Raw genomic sequence first — 21,471 nt, 5'->3', positions numbered from 1 at the left:
ATAGAGAAATCCAAATCCTTGATTATCTTTTATAAACTCATTATAGAAAGATTGGTATGCAATTAATTATATGATGCGTTTACACAGTGTATATATATAATACAGTATATGCACATAAATTAGTATTCTAATCTATAAATTAGACTACATTCGAAAACCTAATAGTAAATTATTATAACACATTCTTTCTATACTACACTTGATGTTAGTCAAAAACAAAAAAAATTGAGAAATGTATATTTTTTAACTTTGCCGACTCAAGATATTTATAGAAAGTCTCCACTCATGATATTACCGATCTTAAAATATGAGATTAAAGAGAATCGTAATAATGTATATTTTTTTTAGAAAAACGTATCCCTCTCGTGTCCAAGGCGTATCCCACCCGTGTCCAAGGTGTATCCGACTAGTCAAATCTACAGAAAGTCAACGATACCGATTTTGCCGTATCTGACACTTGTATCCGTATCCGATACTTCAATTTTTTTTAAGAGTATCTGTGTTACATAGTAAATACTAATTATTGTTGTCAAAATTAATTTTGAGATCAAGATGGGGATCTGTTTGTCACATAATCCAAATATTGGTTACATCGGATTGATACAGTAGGATAATTGAAAATGAGAAGGATATGATAAAATTTTTAAGAAGAATTCTTATATATGTCATTGCATATTCAATATAAAAATAATATAGTATTTATTAGTATTTATTAAGCATTAACAGAAAGAGAGGTACCAATAAAAAAAATTTAGTCTAGATTATTCAATAATAGGAGATTGTTAATTTATTTTAATGAAGTGTTTTTATTTAGTAGTTAATTTTATAGAGATTATGAAGATTCCTATTTGGATCACTTTTTAGTTGAAGGATAACTTTATATTGTTGTTGATAGAGAATTCACAACCTCTTGATCTATAATAACTTTATTCAATTAATAGTGAGAGAGAAAGATGAGTGAGGTGTTGAATCTAACTAGTGATGATACAAGTCAAATGAGTAATACTTAATCTAATGGTGACACTTGAGCTATGGAAAGACTAAGCAATTTATTGCATTCTCTGTTTGGGTTCTCCAATAATAATTGGGATTAAAGGCAAGGCTTGTCAAGTTTTCTAATGCCGTCTCAATTTGACCAAATTTTAAGTCAATTTCATCCATTTCACTCCGTTTCAGCAAAATTTTGATGTAGATCATTATTATTTTTTTATTGCAATCCACATAATTTATAGTTAATTTCTTTAAATCTTTTATTTTTTCTAACTTTTCTTTAATCTATGTAAAAGATGCTGATTTTTGAAAAAAAAAAACGTCCATTAATAATGCCAGTCAAACTCAGGCAATCTGTATCTGTATTGCTCGATATTACTTACTATGATATGAATCATGTAACATACTCCAATAGTTAATAGTTTATAACTCCTTCCTGCTGATGATTAGATACTTGAAATTCTGAATTTCTCTGTTTGAAATTGAAAATTGGAAATGGGTGATGACTGTTGCGCTCTTTGAGTGGAAGCCATTTTTATTTTGCCTCTTCTCACTCAAACAATATTGTCATTAATCACTATCATATTTATTCTTTTAGTGTTCACTGTTTTTATGTGCTTGCTAATTCATTTTATGTAGTCTTCGAAGGTTCTCTTCACTGGTTGTAATGTATTTTTTGTTCATATTCCGATAATAATGCTTTGTTGACTTTTAACTTGAATGTCGATGTAATCAGAAAAGGCATCCAATAGTTTTGATGATGTTACTCTCCACATGGCGGACTGGGAGCAACTGGTGTCTAAACTTGCTAAGATGAGAAGCTACAGAAGAATAATTGGATCTCTTGTTGGATCATGCTTAAAAGTTGCAGTGCCACTGGTTTCTTCTCAAAAAGAACCAGCTTGTCTAGTGGCACTCGACATTATTGAGGTACTTGAGAATTTTGATAGAGATTATTCAAATTCAGTTCAAGCATGTACTTTCTAGCAGTAAATTGATGTGCTACACTAGCTTTTAATTTGTACTACCCAATTCTCTTCTTTTTCATACATAGCGCATGCATGTTAGAGGTCTCCGTGTTCATTAGCTTGGAATATCTGTGGCCATTGCTTTGCCACTTAGAGTGGAACATTCTTTATGTGATGAGATAAATTCTATACAATCAATAACAACAATAACAATAACCAAGCTTTATCCCACTAGGTGAGTTTGACTTTATGAATCCTTTTACACCACTGAGTTCTATCTCCTATTATATCATCATCTATACTTAAATAAATTTTATTGTTTTATTGTTGCTAACCAAGTTTTTTTTTTGTCTTAGTTTGATATGCGTGCTTGTCATTTCACATCATTTATTAGTCGTCTAAGTGCATACTCGTATCATCTTAAACGTGTCTCTCGAAGTTTTCCCTCAATAGATGCAACTCCGACTTTCTCTCTAATGCTTTCATTTTTTATTTTGTCCATCCTCGTATGTCCACACATTTACCTTAACATCCTCATCTTTGCAACTCTCATTTTCTTCTCATATGCTTGAGTCATAGCCCAACATTCAGCTCATATAACATAGCATGTCTAACTGCGGTTTTATAAAACTTTCCTTTAAGTTTTAGAGGTACTTACGTCACATAAAACACTCGACGCTCCCAATCCTGCTTATATTCTATGTAAGACATCTTTCGCAATCCCTCCATTATTTTACAAAAATGATTCTAAATATTTAAAGCTCTCAGTTCCAGCCAACTCGTCCTTTTGTATCTTAACAATTGTCTCATTACTTCTAATATTTCTGAACTTAAATTTCATATATTCTGTTTTTAATCTACTAAGCCTAAAATCTTTCCCTTCTAGTGTTTCCCGCCAAGATTCTAGCTTAGCAATTGCTTCTTCACGTGTTTCATCTACCAAAATAATATTATCTACAAACAATATGCAACAACATGCACCACAATATTGTATCTTGAATGTGCGCAGTGAATTCGCCCATAATTAGTGTAAAAAGATAGGGACTTAGAGTTGATCTTTGATGTAACCCTATCTTTGTTGGAAATATTTCAGTTACGCTGTATGAAGTCTTTACTCTAGTCGTTACATCATCGCACATATCCTTAATTAGTTCAATATTTGTTATGCTAACACCTCTCCTTTCTAGAATTCTCCATATAATTTCTCTTAGGATTCTATCATAAATTGTTTCTAAGTCAATGAATACCATGTGTAGTTCTTGTTTTTGCTCCCGATACTTTTCAATTAATTGTCTAAGATGTATAGTTTCTATTGTCGACATTCCAGGCATGAACTCAAATTGATTTTCGATCACCGTGGTCACCTTCCTTAATCTTTTTTCTATTAGTTTTTTCCAAAGTTTCATGGTATAACTCATTAGCTTAATACCTCTATAGTTTGCACAATTTTGTATGTCTCTCCTATTCTTATATAAGGGAACTAGAGTACATATCTTCCATGAATCAGACGTTTTTTTCGTTTTCAATTTCATGTTAAATAATTTTATAAGTCATCCAATACCTTGTTTCCTTAGGCATTTTCATACCTCTATCGGAATATCATCTGTTCCAATGACTTTTCCATTGTGCATCCCATTTAAAGCTTGTTTTACTTTTGAAATTTGAACTCTACGATAAAAATTTAAATTTCTATGTTTATTTGACCTACTTAAATTACCTAAGTTAAGTTGATCACCCAAATTTTCATTAAAAAGTTGATGAAAATACCTCTTCCATCACTCTTTTATTTCTCCCTCATTTACTAGTACTCTATTACATTTATCTTTAATACATTTTATTTGGATAAGATCTTTTGTTTTTCTTTATCTCACTTTAGCTATTTTATAAATGTCTCTTTCCCCTTCTTTTGTATCCAATTTTTAATATAATCGTTCAAAAGTTTCATTTTTTGCTTCATTCACTACTCTTTTAGTTTCTTTCTTGGCTATTGTATATTTTTTTAAGTTTTCCTCGTTCTTACAAATATATAATTCCTTATAAGTTATTCATTGTTTCATCACTTTCTCTTATACTTTCTCATTCTACCACCAAGATTCTTTACTTAATGGTGCATCTCCCTTTGACTCATTGAATACACTCTTAGCTACTGTTTTCAACTTTGATACCATTTTATCTCATGTTATATAAGAATCACTGTGTATTTCACCTAATGCTTGTACTCTTATCTTCTCCTTAAATATATTTTGTTTTCCATCCTTTAACTTTCACTACTTAATTCTAAGAATCGTATATATTTTCTTTCTATTAATATTATGCTTGAGGCGTATATCTAACACTACTAACCTATGTTGGGTAGTTAAGGGTGCGCTTGGTTTATTGGTTTTCTATTTTCATTTTCTGAAAAATACGCATTTCTAAAAAATGGTGTTTGGTTTGCATTTTCTATGTTTGTTTTCTAAAAAAATAGATAGCATTTTCTAAAAAAATAGAGAATGTCTAAAAGTCATTTTCTATTTTCTGGAAAACACGCGTTTTCTAGAAAATGAAAATGGAAAACATGCAAACTAAACACACCCTAAGCTTTCTCTAGGGATGACATTTCAATCTTTACAAATCTTTCTATCCTTCTTCCTAACCATAAGAAAGTCAATTTACGATTTATTATTCCCACTTTTGAACGTGATTAAGTGTTCTTCTCTTTTCTTAAAAAACGTATTAGCTAATATAAGGTCATATGCTATCGCAAAATTTAATATAATTTCCCTTCCTCATTTCTTGTTCGAAACTCATAACTCCCATGCACCCTATCATATTCCTCATTTTTCACTCTGACATGCCCATTTAGATCACTTCCTATTAAAATCATTTCATTTGATGGAATATTTTTTAATATTTCATCTAAGTCGTCCAAAATCTTGATTTGGTAGCTTCATCTAATCCTACTTGCGGTGCATATATGCTAATTATGTTCATAGTTTCTTTCGCCACTATTATTTTAAGGGCTATAATTCTATCCCCTTTTCTAATTACTCTTACAACTTCATCCTTTAACGAACTATATACGATAATACCCACTTCATTTCTTACTTTACTTTTTCCAGTGTACCATAACTTAAAACCTGAGTTCTCTATCATCTTTGCCTTCTCACCTATCCATTTTGTCTCTTGTACACACAAAATACTAATTCTTCTCCTAATCATCATATCTACTACCTCCATTGATTTACCAATGAGGGTTCCTATGTTCTATGTTCTATGTTCCAAATTTTAGATTATTAGTTTTCCTATCATATTTATTCTTATCCAACCTATGATGTGAGAACTCTTGTCTATTTAACACTACACCTAAGTTCTCATGGAGATGTAGCTATCTGATACGTTATAGTCGGACCCTGTAATGCGAACTCTTGCATATTTAACACTACACCCGAGTTCTGGAGATGTAGCAGTCTTTGTCAAGATGTTACAGTCAGATACTGCAACGTGTTCCTTCCGGGGAACAACCTAACATTAGCACAATAATTTAATGGATTCATTCATTGAATATTTGTCATAGTTTTATCGCTAGCTGGCAACCTAACGCAACCCTCCTCCTTTATCCGAGCTTGGGACCGGGCATGGCCGGTTGTCATGGGCGGAGTTAATGAAGTTCATGTGGCACTAAAGATAAATAATAAAATAAAATGAATTCAGATATTCAAAATCCTCAAATATGTGATTCATCCTTGGAATAGGGTCTGATACACAGAGATTACCTTGAATCAAATGCAGACTTGAAGCATTCTCTTCTCATGATCTTGGAGGCAGGAAAGGGGAGTCAACATCAAAGACTGAGTATGAATGCAACTAGTATGATAGCACACCACGAACTTGTAAATCAGGAAAGAGAATGTAACTATGTATGTTAGTTACATCAACCTACATGTGCACCTTTGCTAATTCACAATGTAGCATAACTGCTAATCGTGTAATTATTAACATTCTTACATCTATGTACTGTAACAACATATGACTGCCTATATGTTAAACCTTAATCGTGAGTAGGAACCTAACTCTTGAAGTTGTAGTAAAGAGTGGTACAACATCGGTAACCATGGTAGCCTAATCATGTGCATCTAGCAATTCACTTGGTGCTGCACTGTTAAGGATGACAAAACCTTTAAGACAACTTGTGATTTAGGTTCACATAAGTACCACTGCAAGGGCCATATACAAATTATTTGTTAAGCCAAAGGATGTGTTCTTGAAGTGTGCAAGGTGAAATAAGTTATACTATCATGTCACCTCTTATTTCTACCATGCCCCTAGTAAGCACAGCATGATTGTTTACTTTTCTAAACTGTGTAACGCAGAAGTAATTTTCATGTCCTAGTCATGCCATGTGATAAGTCGACAAGCATACATGTTCAAGATGCAACGAAACAAGTAGCAATATAGTATATCAACTTATATAATTGCATGCTAATTTTGTATGCAAGACAACATGAAATAAAACTAGTTTATAACATCATGAGTCAAATAAGTAAATAACAATCTGTAAGATAGTCAAACAAGTAATTGTATTAAGCTTTAGCATGATGTAATTGATTTAAAAAGCAAGTGGTGTTCAAAAGCTTGATTAGAGTGAGACAATTAGAAGAGTCTAAATGCTTATGTGAGTGTACTTCGTAAGATCCAATACCCATAAATAAAACCTTGCACAATACTTGGTTAAAGCTAGTCAACTGCCTACATTGGTCCACCCAAATTTAATTCCTCATTTAGCTTAACTCGGTCTGCTATTACTCAACTACTTTCCTCAGTCTCAACTCAAATCATTCTTTTTTTATTCACCTCTAACTTGGTATAATGGCTTCATTCACAAACAACCTCAGGACTCCCAACATAAAATGCACAATAATACACTGCACAACCACTCATCATGTCAACATAACCACATTGTTATCAACATGAAAAAATCGATTCAATATCCTTTGGTATATACAATCGTTGCCATCCATAAGAAGGCATCACTATGTTCACTACAATTCTATCTTTAATCTTCAATCACCCACTCACCAATTACACTCACACCATTACACTAATCACCAAGTACCCACTAATCTTGCCATGGATTGGTAGTTTGCTGCTACATTGCGCAACAACTACTACCATCTACTTTGTATCCTCCTGATACAGAGGAAAGGGGATAGATTCCCTACCTAAAAGATGTCGTTGGTTGCCTAACAAAGATTTAAAATCTCAAACTATGTCGAAGTTTTGATCTTTAATTGCAATGATATTGTTTCGAGATGGTGCCAACATTCCGATGTATCATGCCGAGAAAATTAGAGGTAGAAGGAAGGAGATATAAAAAAAGAAAACGACAAAACAGTTGTATACTTAATATTACTCAAGTTCAAACTTTGTTTCTATCTTTTAGCATTTTCTTGTATGAAGACAAGCTAAAGTAAAATAATAATATTATTTCAATTCATTTACACCTATGTTTTAATCTGCCATGGGGTGTCGAATATTGACAAAATGATATTTATTGACATGATTGACAAGACACTAAAGACATTCTCTATGCCAAGTAATATCAAGTTTTGATAATTTATTAGAAAGATACTTTCAATTGATTCACCCAGTACGATATAAGATTTCAAACCATGTGCCTAACACAATGGACCAAATTGATATGGAGGGGGATCATTTTCTTCCTAATTAGATTGGAGAGATTCAACTGCACTGCGATGTATGGCTAGTTGGATGGAAAGAGGTGCATGCAGGAAGTGTAAATAGCTGTGGAGAAGGATATGAGATGACAATCATAGGCATAGAATGGCAACTACAGACTAGCAGAGGTTAGGGCTATAGGGGTAGTCAGACCAAGGAAGAGGTTGTTCCAGGTGGTGGCAGCTACAAGGTTGTGTGTTGGTTGACTACTGAAGGGGTCAGGTTTAGCTGCCCTTCAATGGGGAGCAATCTTATAGACAGAAGACAAATGGTTGTGGTGGTGGGGAACAATAATAGTTGTGGCTGTGAGAGTGGTTGCTGCTTGCTCATGGAGAGTGGAGATAGCGGATGAGATTGGGTTTTTGCTGAACATAAGATTTTTTTAAAAAGAGGACTGGATATATATGCCTTTCTAGTAGCTACCTACTAGACATGATTTAAATAATTGCCATACTGGTATTCACAAATATTGGAAATTCAACTTGAGTCACGTTTACTAATTGTTTTATTTGTTAATGAATAGCATGTGCTACAAGTTGGTATACTTGCTTGGTTGTCTTGGTATCTCACCACTGAATCTATTCTTAATTTGAGATTGATATGGATGTTAATAAAACTTTGCCATCAGATATCACATTCATGAAATAATTCTGAATGTATTGTCTGCTCTTAGTAAATGGATCCAAAGTTTTAACCTACTGTTAGGCCTGTAAGAGAGATGAACCTAGCTGTCATGTTCAGCTGTGTTTGTTAAAGAACTTTTTCAACTTGAACACATCACGTATCTGTCCAAGTTTGAGCTTCAAATATGCAATTCGACATTTAGTTTATCAATAAAAAACACTGTGCACATTGTATTTATATAATACATGCAATCTCTAAACAAACAACTACAAAATTGTTTAGCGTAGATTATTCCCACACTTAGATGCTGACCTCATCAATTTTTATGTTTATCCCGTACAAAGGATGTTAAGTGTGCTTATTCATCATTCCATGCATACATAATGAGCTCTTTATCAGCTGATTAATGAATTTATTAAAAACTTTTCTTTCATTTATACTTACAATACATTGTTTAATTAGGTCTCATGGAGAATAGCTCCTTGCATGAATCTTTATCCTATCTACAATGATGAAGAAATTTAGGCTCTCCGAAGATTGTTTTTATTCTGCATAAATGTTTCCACTTTTTATGATATTAAATTTCTTAGGCCATATGGAGTGATATTCAAAGTCTAGATGCTCTATTTTCATGGTTATACCAAATCAGAATGGTAATGATGAGTTCAAATAATTGAACTATCAAACTAGAAGTAAAATTTTGAGTCATATCAAAGTTTGGATTTATGATCGGAACGATATAGTTTTGATATTGTTTCTGACCTTGCTGATACGGTTTCGATACTTTTTTAAAAATAAGAAAAAATTAAGAGGGAAAGAATTAATCATTAAAAAAATTCAAAAAATAACCGTTAAATTTTTTTAAAAATTGCAAAGAAAATTGAAAATTGAAAATTGAAAAAAAAAACTACTCGCTCCCGGCTCACGCGAGGCCTCTGTGCCGCCGTGGGGTTCGCACGAAGCCTCCTTAGTGACCAAAAGGTGTGCCAGTGTTGGCATCATGCTGTACGACGAGCGAAATGAAATATTTTGCTCGTGTCACTTGGTACGACACTTGATTTTAAATCATGACTAGCTTAGTAGTTTGACTCAAACCTTGTCTATCTTTTACAAAATCTAAGGTCTCCAAGTGGCCCCCTTTTATAGACTATAGGTTTTGAATGCCCGTCTAATGTCACCCTTACATGTGGTGCTTAATCACTTTTAGGATACATGCGTCTCCTAATTGAATTTATTTTTCTATTATGGATTATTATTTGTTTCACATTAACTGCACTTTGCCACAAACACTGATCATACATCCAAGGATGGAAAAATTAGTGGGTTTCCCACCAACATTAAGAACAAAATTCGCTATCCTTTCACAACTTGGAAATTTGAGCTAGCTTATTAATCTCTTATGATCTTTCTGATAGGAGTCGTAGATGAGTTGGAGTGATAACCCTTGACATTTTTTTTTCCTTGCAAGTTCTTATTGAGCACAAGTGCAATGGAAATAGTAAAGAAATAGAACAAGATAATCAAAGCACTAACTATATAATTTATGGTTTGGAACTCCAATTCTCTATGGCCTCTCAAAGTGAGTCATCTCTCAAAAAAACTTCACTATTTTCCTATGAAACCTTTTTAGAGGGGGAGAAAACTCCTACAAAATTGTTCTTTTACAAAGATAGAAAAACTAATAGTTGTGAATAAAGGTATAAACTTTGTTGTTAGAGGCGCATCGAGGCGCAAAGGGCTCCTAGAGCCCGAGGCGCGAGGCGCGCGCCTCTTGAACATGAGGTTGATGACTACTAAACTATTGACACACTCATATAATATGTCAAATATGATAATTATTAATATTCCACACATATCAATATCAAATATGACAAGAAAAATAACACCATGATAAAATTAATAAAAGTTTCAAATTTCCAAGTTTCAACTTTCTAATTTAAACTAACAAAGTTCATCAAAACAAGCGTAATAAGTCAAATTAATCATTAAGCTCAAGATCATCCTCATTGTATTCTTCTTCTTCTTTATCTTCATCTTCTTCAGATTCAATTTCTTCTTCTTCTTCTTCTTCTTCATCTCTAAGTCTTAGAGATGAGTGTCTCATAGAGGAAGATGTATTTCCCTTCTCGACTTGTTTAGGCCTAACATGTGAACTAGACGTCATGGATGCAATATTTTTTCCTCTAGTATAATATTCAGCTTCAGCTCCACTAGCCCTAGCAACGACATCCCATGTCAAGTCATCATCTTCAAAAACCAACTCATCTTCTTCATTATCACTTTCTCCATCCATTCTACCCATCAACCATTCATTACTATCATCAATATCTGTCAAAGAGATGGGGTCAATCTTATCACGTGCATCATACCGAAGTTTTAAAGCACGATTGTATTTCACAAATATCAAATTATTTAAGCGCTGCTGAGCTAGCCTATTCTTTTTTTTGCTGTGAATCTACAAAATGTTAAAAATCATAATAAATATAATAAAATAGCAAAGAATATTTTCTACTTATAAAAGTAACATACTAATAGTATTAAACATTTATATTTATTACATACCTGCTCAAATACACTCCAATTGCGCTCACAACCAGAAGTACTACAAGTGAGGCTAAGCACTGTAATAGCAAACTTTTGCAATTCTAGGGTATTTGCTCCATAGCATTCCCACCATTTTGCTGGAGATAATGCTCTTCTATGTCTAATTGCCACATTCCTCCCAAATAGCCCTTCTGCCTTTCGATATATAGAGAGCTGGGTAGTGATTTTATCTTGCTCGACAGCACTTGAAACCAATCTCTCCATAGTTTCAAACAAACTATTCACCACTTCTCCACGGATATTTGAATCTGTGTATGAATAAAAATATTCTGGATTCAAATAATGTCCTGCAGCATGCAAAGACCGATGAAGTTGACATTCCCATCTCGTATCAATGATCTCAAACACTTCTTTGTATTTCTCTTCTTTCTCCTTAAAGACCTTCATAATTGTTTCTTTTGCCCTATCCATAGCCTCATAAATATAGCCCACTGCAGGTTTTCTTTCGCCATCAACCAGTGTCAGAACACGGATTAAAGGGCCATATATCTTTAAAACATGCACAATACTGCTCCAAAATCTAAGTGTCATGATGATTTTAGCTACCTTCTTCCTCGCCGCTTCTTTTGCCCATTTACTCTCTGTCCAATCCTTTGAAATGAACATTTTTCTTAAATTTTACTTCTGTAGGTGCATCCTTTCAAGAGTGAGAAAAGTAGTAGCAAATTTTGTGACACCCACCCGACAAAACTCTTTTTGTCTTGTGAATTACCTCAACATATTTACCATGCGGGCGAACATAAATGTAAGCATTCACACTCATTGCCTTCTTCAATGTTGCTTTAAAATCAGGCAATTTCCCAATATCTTCTAAGATCAAGTTGATGCAGTGAGCAGCACAAGGAGTCCAATACAAATGTGGCCTTTTTGCTTCTAATAATTTTCCTACAAAAGAAGTTAGAAAAGTAGATAAGTTTAACATATATAAGAAAAAACATATTGATAAGAAAGAATTAAATAGATTCTTACTAGCAAGCACATTGTTACTTGCACTAATCGATCAAGCAATTGAAATATTTTCTCTCCAATCTTTGCATAATTAGAAGCATCAACCGATTCGATGAAAACTGAACCTTTAGGAGAATTCACTAAAAAATTAATTAATGTTCTCTGCCTTTTGTCTGTCCACCCATCTGCCATCAAACTACAACCATACTTGGCCTATTATGTTTCATACGACTTAATGTAATCATTTGTCACACTATCAACAACCTTTTTTAGAAAAGGAACCCGCACCTCATGATAATTAGGTCCTTTTAGACCTATACCATATTGGCCAACCAAGTCCAACATTCTTTTGAAACTTGAATACTTAACGACATTAAAAGGATTTGCCGCATCATACATCCACTCAGTTATGACCATACAAGCTTTTTCCCTCAATTCTTTCTTGTATGTCTCATTTATCGTAGTTTGCCTTTCTTTTCCCTTCCACTTTCAACATTTTTTTTTTACATTAGGAGCAAAATACGTATCCATTAGACCTATTTGTCTGGGTCTTTTTTGTATATTCACTGATCTAGAACTTATACTTGTACTTATAGGCGGCACAACTTTAGCTTCAATATCATCCATATCAATATTATCACCAAGAGGGTCTATATCCTCAAAGTCCAATGTTGCAAGTTTAGAAAGATTACTTTTCTCCGTCTTTTTCTCCTTGAAATTTTTAATTTCTTCACGTACATGAGGCGGACATTTTTTGCAAGTCGTAGTATTTCGAAACCCCCAACAAGATGTTTTGCACCATAGATACCCCCTTTTGTAATTTTTTTGACAAAAGTTACAAATTAAATTATTTTTATTATTCGAATTAACTCTTTGAAAATAATTCCATCCTGGATCTTTTGATATATATGTTGGAGTATCACTACTACCTTCCATGATAATGAACAAGCAAATAGTCTGAATTTTTTTTTTAAAAAATCAATATAGTACCATTGTACCAGCAATAGAAAAGTAGTGTACAGTCTGTACCAGCAATAGCAAAACAGTAAAAAACAAAAAGCAAAACAAGAGAAACAAAAATGAAAAAACAGTAAAAAAGAATGAAATATCGGACAGCAGCACCAATACGAACCAGTAAAAACAGAAAAACAGTACAAAAAAATCCAAAACCGGACATCAATAGGAAGAAAAAACACAACCTTCAAAAATGAAAAAAATAGGAAAAACAAAACAAAATCTGACAACAGCACAGCAAGAACATGAACCAGCAACCCAAATAAAAAAAAGAACGAGCAGAAGAAAAGAAGATACAGAACAAAGATAAGAAAAGAAGAATAAGAAACGAAGAAAAATTGAAAAGTGAAAACGAAGAAGCGAAAAAGAAGAAAAGAAATAACAGAAGAAGCGAAGAGAAGAAGAGAAGAAGAAGATGATAACAGACGAAAAAGAAGAAGAGAAGAAGTGAAGAACAGAAAAACAGAAAAAAGAAGGAAAACATACTTGGGCGACGACGCAACTCAGCGATTGCGTGACTCAACGATGGCGGCGGCGGACAGGAATGAGTTCCTCTTCTTCTTGCGTTCTTTTCTTCTTCCCTTTTATCCTTTTCTTCTTCTTCTTGCGTTCTCTTCTTCCCTTCCTGCGTTCTTTTCTTCTCTTGTTTCCCGGGCCCTAATTCCAAACAAAGTTGGTTTGGAATGTTTTTTTGGTTTAAAATCCAGATTTGTTCACGATCGCGCCTCGATCGCACCTTCGTTGAGGTGCAAAGGCGCACCAGGCGCGCCCAGGCGCGTGCCTGACGAACAGCGGCCGCCTCTCGTGGGAAGAGGCGTTTTTCCCAGCGCCTTGTGCGCCTGACGCCTCGGTGCGCCTTTAACAACACAGGTATAAATCTTATGTTCTAAATATGAAATAATATACAACAACAACCAAGGTTTAAAATCTCGACCCGTGTCGAGGTTTCGGTCTCAGACCGGAACGATACGGTTTTAGTATCGTATCGTGCCGTGCTGATAAGGTTTCGGTATTTTTTAATTTAAATTTGAAATAATTTTCTAATAATAATAATTCAACTATCTCAATTTAGAATAATCATAGGGGTAGAAGATTATAAGTGTTTTATTATGGATCATAAATTTAACAAACCTTTATCAAAAATTTTTAAATAAAGGACATATAATATTTCCTAAGCAGATTAGTAGAGACATTCTAAGATAAAAATATATGTTTTATATGGTCAGGAAATAAGAATTTTAAAAGTAAAAAAGCTAAACATCCTAATATTCATGGATCTAAATTTTAAATTGATTCTATATTTTTTCTATAATAAGTATATAAATTAATTAAAAAATACTACATTAGGTATAATAATTGTATAAATTAACTATTTATTTATTTATTTAAGTTAATTATTATTTTAAATAATATATATTTAAAATGGTTAAAAAAATTAAAATATTAATTAAATAGTAAAACTGAAAAAATAAAATAATTAAAAAATATCAAAATATTAATCTCATTTATTAGAATTTTTTATTTTTTAAAAATTTTTAAATAAAATTTAAATTAGTAAAATTAATTTTCAGAATATTAATTAATAAAATTTATTTTAAAAAAAATTAAATATATTTATATTTTATTAGGATAATTTAATTAGGCTTTATAAAAGCCTCTTCGGAATATCACACTTGCCTTAGGAAATATTTGAATTAATTAAATCAAAATATTTAATTTTTAAAACCTAAATTCGATTTCTCGCTGCACGCTCCTCCGGCGGCACTGGAGAGTCGCGAGGGACGCCTCCGGCGCCACCGGAGGAGTCGCAGGACTCCTCCGGGGCTGTCGGAGGAGTCGCGCGACTCCTCCGCCGCCGTTGGAGGAGTCGCGCGACTCCTCCGCCGCCGTTGGAGGAGTCCCGCGACTCCTCCGGTGCCGTCGGAGGAGTCCCGCGGCTCCTCCGGGGCCGTCGGAGGAGTCCCGCGACTCCTCCGCCGCTGCTGGAGGAGTCCCGTGACTCCTCCGGGGCCGTCGGAGGAGTCCCGCGACTCCTCCGCCTGTCGCGATGGAATCGCGACAAGCCTTTTGTCACGCGACGAGCATGCTTGATTGTCGCATAACGACGAGCACGCGTGATTCCTCTGTCGCGTGCACGCGATGACATCACACGAAATGGTAGGTATACTGGTGCCGGTTTCGGTGCGCGGGCGGAATGGTAAGTTTCGCCCGTTTCGCCCTGCACGAAACGAAATTTTTAACACTGACAACAACCAAGTCTTATCCTACTAGGTGAGGTTGATTATATGAATATTTCTACATCATTGTGCTCTATCCCCTACTGTATGATTATCTATACAATAAACAAGCTTTATCATACTAGGTGGGAACTATATCATTATCTATATTTTAATAAATTTTATTATTGCTAATCAAGTTTTTTTTTATCTTCCTCTTCATATGTGCATATTTGTTATAGTTTTACATCGCCTAACTGAAGCATTTATTGGTTGTCGAAGTACATGTCCATACTCTCTCAATAGATGCAATCCTGACTCTCTCTAATATTTTTATTTTTTATCCTAAACATCTCCGTATGTCAACATATCCAACTCAACACCGTCATCTCTGTAACTCTCATCTTTAGTCCAACCATATAACATAGCAAGTTTAACTGTCGTTTTATATAGCCAATAATTTAGAGGTACTTTACGATCATATAGACACTCGACGCTCTCCATTTCAACCTTCCTATTTGTATTCTTATGTAAGGTATCTCTCTCAATCCCTCTCTCCTTTTGCAAAAAATATCCTAAATACTTAAACCTCTCAATTCCAGACAACTTATCATTTCTTATCTTAATAATTGTCTCATTTCATTTAATATTGATAAATTTAAATTTTATATATTCTATCTTTACTCTACTAAACCTAAAATATTTTCTGCCAAGATTCGAGTTTAACATTTACCCTTTCAACTGTCTCATCTAACAAAACAATATCATTTGCAAACAACATGCACCTAATAAAACAATATCATTTACAAACAACATGCACCATGGTACTGTGTTTTGGATATATCCTGTGAGTTCGTTTATGATTAGTGTAAAAAGATAGAGACTTAAAGTTGATCCTTGATGTAATCCTATCTTTATGGGAAATGTTTCGGTTAATCCTCTTGAAGACTTCACTCTTAGACCATCCACATCAGTATCCTCATCCAAAATCTAAAATTTAGGGTAAAAGAACTATTTTATTAAATTTAGATATCAATTTTTCACTACATGATACGTTAGATCCCCTATAATTTGCCATGTATTTATTTTTTTTATTATTTTTTCTCTTTCCTTCATATTTTTTATTATTAGATGGAGGAAAGAGATAGAGGAGAGAGAATTTTTTTATTATCAGAGGAAGGAGAGAGAAATTTTTTATTATTAGTGGGAGGAGAGAGAAATAATATTTTAATGTTTAGGGAATGGAATCCATTCCCTAAATTTAAATAACTACTATTCATAAAATGTATATTTAGGGAATGAGTAGGGTACCTGATGCGGATGTTTTTTAATGCAAAATGTAAAATTTAAGGTAAAAATTTAGTTTAGGGTAATTGATATGGATGCTCTTATCGTTACATCCTTATACATATATTAATTAGTTCAATTTATGCTACGCTAGCACCTTTTTTTCTAGAATTTTCTATATAATTTTTATCGAGACTCTATTATAAACTGTCTAGGTTAACGAATACTATGTGTAGATCTTGCTTTTATTCCCGATACTTTTCAATTAGTTATCTGAGAAGATGTATATCTTCTATTGTCGACCTTCCAAGGATCAATCCAAATTGTTTTCGGTCACCGTGGTCTCCCTAATCTTTATTCTATTACTCTTTCCCAAAGTTTCATGGTATGACTTATTAGTTTAATATTCCTACAGTTTGCACATTTTTATACGTCTACTCCATTTTTATATAAGAAAATTAGAGTACTCACCCTTCATTGATCATACATTTTTGTTGCTTTCAATATCAAGTTAAATAACTTTGTAAGTCATTTAATACCTTATTTCCATAGGCATTGCCATACCTCTATTAGAATATCTGGACCACTTTTTCATTTTGCATCCCATTTAAAGCTTGTTCATTGAACATTTGCCTAAATTCAACGTTGGCTAGTAACCTAACATAACCCTTATCCTTTCTCATCTGGGCTTTGATACCGGCCATGGTGGGCTTAAATATTAAATACTATAAAATAATAAAACAATGGATAGTGAAAAGTGTAGTTGTGCAGATGCTTTAGAATGATATCTATTATTGTGCTTCAAGCTCTCCTTACCCTCTATTTATAGACTTCAATCCATCCATCTTTGGACAAGTTTCCCCAAACTATTTTGTTTAATTCCAATTGACTCTATTCCTTTGTTAGTCAATTGAAACATTGACCACGAGATCGTTATCTCATGTCAATCCAATCAATTGGAAAACATTCTAGTCAACTCAATCCTCTTCAGTCTGCTAAACTAGATAAGACCCTCTTCAGGAAGAGGGTTTTATTTTCAAATTCAAACGAGATCTAGTTGACTACCTAATCAACTCGATCCCAGATAGTGAACTGGAATCCTTTTTTAGTAGACAAAACATTTCTATTTGCAAGTAGAGTATCTTAGTCAGTACCCAAGCAACCAAATTAATTAATCAATTTAATTCAAAATTGACTATGATCCTGAAATACCCATGTTCTTGGTGAAGTTTATCCCCAAGTAAGAATCTACCCTAGAGACCCAAGATTACACATTCTCTCATAGTCTCATATTTTACCAAGTTGTCATAACTTTACACTTATCCAAGAGTACTTGCGTCATGCCCCTAGTCTCTTGGATGCATCAAGTCCTCGGCATGTTCCACATGTCATCCTTTGCTATGCCCTTACATACTCTATGTGCAGTTACTGTCATAGTTTCGGACACAACTTAATTTTGCTTATCCCCTATGGTCCTTTGGATATCTCATATCATCCTTCGTTGATCTTCAGCGGACCTATAAGCCATCAAGCTAAATTAGTCATTACAAGCTCCATGAGTTTCATGTGCATCTAACAAAGTTCCTGCAAACTTCATGAACATACAAGTCATACAAGCAGACCTAACTTAAACTCTTTGCTAAACATATTAAAGCTATTTAAGCAGTTGAGTCGAACATTGACCAATATGAGCAACTTGGTGGAACATGACCTAACACTTTCCATAACTTCATGAATAATGTGTATATTGGAGCATTAAGGATAATATTACATCTTGTATATTGTTGACAATAAAAAATAACTTGATTTCAACCATTAGTAGCACATATGAACAATTAGAATACTTGTCGAATATAGGATGTTTAAGTTTTACTACTTTTGGCATGGCAAATATTTCCCACTTCCACATGATACAGGTGATAGCCTACTTCTGTTTAGATTATGCATAACGTTGCGTTTTTGTTTTTGCCCTATGACTAAAATATGCACTTTTATGAGAAAAATAAAAGTGCTAACAAAGATGGAGTCCTTGGCAGACTAATATTCCAATTTAAATCAGTTACCATTGATATTGTTTGCTATTCTTTACATGGATTTTAAGTAAAATTTCTTTCATAGGATGTTTCTGTATCTCTTGCAAAAGTGGAGGAAGCTTACAAGCACGAGAAAAAAACTGAAGCAGCAATTGTGGAAGCAACTGAATTATTATCACTAACTGATCTGAAATGTAAGATGGATTCTCAAGATGAGGCTGATGAAAACAGAGTGCTGCCGGCAATGAACAAAATATGGCCTTATCTGATTCTTTGCCTTAAGAATAAGGTTTCAGTGGTGTGTTACTAGGACCTCACTATTTTGTTTTTTTTCCTTTCTTGAAATACATGTGATTGTTTTCTTCTAACCATACTTGCTTTTATTGAGGACGGATGAATTTTCATCTGTAGTCAATTTTGACACACTGGTAAAAATAGACTTGAGACTTGGTATCCTTACATCTAGCTAGACTATACATTCTTTTATGTTTTTCAGGCTACCATCCAGAGATGCTTACAAGTGATTTACAGAGGGGTCCAAATAGGAGGTGGTGATTTTTTCATTCGCCGATTCCACAATGATGGGAATATTATATGGAAATTACTCGTGTCTTTTCCATTTCGAAGGAAGCAAATACCATCAGACGACAAAAGAATACTCCTTCCATACAGAGATACTTCTCCCTTGGAGGAACCAATGGCTGAAATGTCCAGTCAAAAAGTGCAAGTCGCAGTCCTGGACATGATTACAATGATATGCTTGGATGATACAGCTTCTTCTGCATTACGAACTGTCCTAAAAAAGATTAGTGGCATTATTGTAGGAATAGCTTGCAATGGCATGGCTAGTTTAAGAGCTTCTTCTATTAGGGCATTATCAGCGCTTGCTCGGATTGATTCAGACCTTATTTGGCTTCTACTGGCTGATGTCTACTATTCTCTGAGAAAGGATGATTGCATCACTCCCTCGAGCTTGGATCTGCATTGTATATATGATCTGCTTCCTGCACCATTGTCCTCAAAGGAATACTTGTTTGTAAATTATGCTGGTGAAAACTTTGGCTTTGAAGTAGACCCTTCGGCGGTGGAGTTAGTTTTTAGAAAATTGGAGTCAGAATACTTTGGTGAGACTGTGGATATTCAAGTATGAATTAAATTTTGTACCTTCTGTATATTCGTAGTAAATTAATTGATGGAAATAGGGGGGCATCTTGCAAATGTAATGATATGAATATTCCAAATACATAAGACCTTTTGTGCTACCTAAAGAGCATCATGAGGATGACGATCACGACAATGAAAATTTAGATGAATAAGAAGTCTAATTTTCCAAGTAAATCGCCTTTGATCAATTTGTATTGGTTTGCTCGAGTGGTTGATCTAATCAATTGTGTTTGATACAAGCAAACCAAATTTAAACACTGGTTTTTGGTGTTGCCAACGGAATCCTATATGCTAATTCAACCCAATTTTACCTTTTAAGTTGGTTGAGATGGTTGGTGCAATTGTTCCTCAAGTGGTTTGGTATCATTTTAGATTTTGATCCTTGGACAGAGTTTTAAGTAAATTAGCTCATTCTGATATTAAGGAGAAAAATTTTCAATAATGTGCCACAGTCGAGTTCCGAACCCTAGATCTTTGATCTATTATTAAAGGGCTTAATCATGATACCCTACCCCAGGGGTTGCTTGGCGTGATCAAATGTAGATTCATTATCTTAACGATCCTATGGAGGGAAATAAAGGTAGATATATAAGTGTTAGGTGCATGGTGAGGTTCAGGTCGTCAGTTTTTGAAAATTGACTCTTAGTTATTACGCCACAGATGTCATGTGCCCATCATTTGTGCTACGCCTTGGGAGATTGGTTTAGCGTTATAAAAAAAAAGATTAATTAGGTAGAGTAACGTCGAGCCTGGGGTGACCGGTCCGGTCTCACGAAAGTTTTTCATCGGCCACCAGGGTAAATCGGGAAGCACTTGCGGTAGGTGGCTCAGAAGCCCAACATCCCTTAGTTGCAAGTCCCATTGGAGGAAAAATCTCTACAAATATGCCATGAACTATGGGTGTCTGGAAGACAACTAAACGCCCTTACCACTGCACCATAGTTCGGGGGTTGGTTTGACATGTGATCAATTGTGGCAACGCCTCATGGTTTGGCATGTGATCAAGCTGCAAAAGGTTGGAACCGCCAATCCAGCGGCCCCCTCAACCCGGCCCCACAAGTATGAGGTTTGGCATGTGATCAAGATGGCACACTTAGTGGTTTAGAGGTCCATGAAATTAAAAAAAATGGCATGGGACCACTGGAGGGATTGGAAAATAAGGAACATTATGATGAGTGTTGAAGCAATTCTAGAGCATTGACATAGTCCGGCCAAGTTAGGGAAGGGTATGGAGGCAGATTGAGGAACAATAGGACGAAGAGCATTAAGGAAACGAGGATGATAGTCATTGGAGGCGTCGGTATGAGATGTGAATGATGACAAATGGAGGAGTGTATTTAAAGAATGTATGGCCTAATGGTAGATGGTAGATACAAAGTCAAGTGACGATAGTAAGACTTTAATGCATTGTGTTTTGACTGACTTGAATGTATGAGGATGAGTGAAGAACTTAACATAACAGACATTTGTTTTTTTAATCTAGGTATCTAGTTTTTTTTAATAGATTAATTTTGAAGGTGATCGATTTGATTCTACAGAAATTTTTTATTGACTATCAGGATAAATCGAGAAGTGCTAATGGAGACTGATCTAAATGGCCAGCATTCTTAGGTCCGCTTCTCACTGGAGGTAAATCTCCTGCAGTGCTCTGTAGCTGAGAGTCGAATCTTAGATCCCTTATTTATCTATTAGAGGGTCTAATCATTGCACTAGTGCCCCGAAGACTTAACATAAACAGACTTGATCTTACAACTGATCATTATTGGGGGTCAATATTCGACTATTAATGGACAACACTTAACTAGTGGTTGTGATACTCCAAATGGATTTGGGGTTAAACACTGAACTATTAATGGGCATCAGATAAAATTTGTGGATCAATTAATTGGCGTAGTCGACTGGTTT

The 21,471-nt window shown here is 34.4% G+C and overlaps 1 protein-coding gene across 1 annotated transcript; it reads left to right on the top strand.

Moving 5' to 3' along the window:
• Positions 1-1,703: 1,703 nt before the first annotated feature.
• LOC122038401 lies at positions 1,704-19,664 on the top strand. Its single transcript, XM_042598137.1, has 3 exons — positions 1,704-1,920; positions 18,488-18,700; positions 18,899-19,664. The coding sequence occupies exons 1-3, from the start codon at positions 1,765-1,767 to the stop codon at positions 19,550-19,552; spliced, it is 1,023 nt and encodes a 340-aa protein (XP_042454071.1). The 5' UTR covers positions 1,704-1,764; the 3' UTR covers positions 19,553-19,664.
• The last annotated feature ends 1,807 nt before the right edge of the window (positions 19,665-21,471 follow it).

The sequence above is a fragment of the Zingiber officinale genome, chromosome 1A, assembly GCF_018446385.1.
Source record: "Zingiber officinale cultivar Zhangliang chromosome 1A, Zo_v1.1, whole genome shotgun sequence".
Taxonomy (NCBI): domain Eukaryota; kingdom Viridiplantae; phylum Streptophyta; class Magnoliopsida; order Zingiberales; family Zingiberaceae; genus Zingiber; species Zingiber officinale.
The sequence above is the reverse complement of the archived record's forward strand: the minus strand, read 5'-3'. Positions and strand labels throughout refer to the sequence as shown.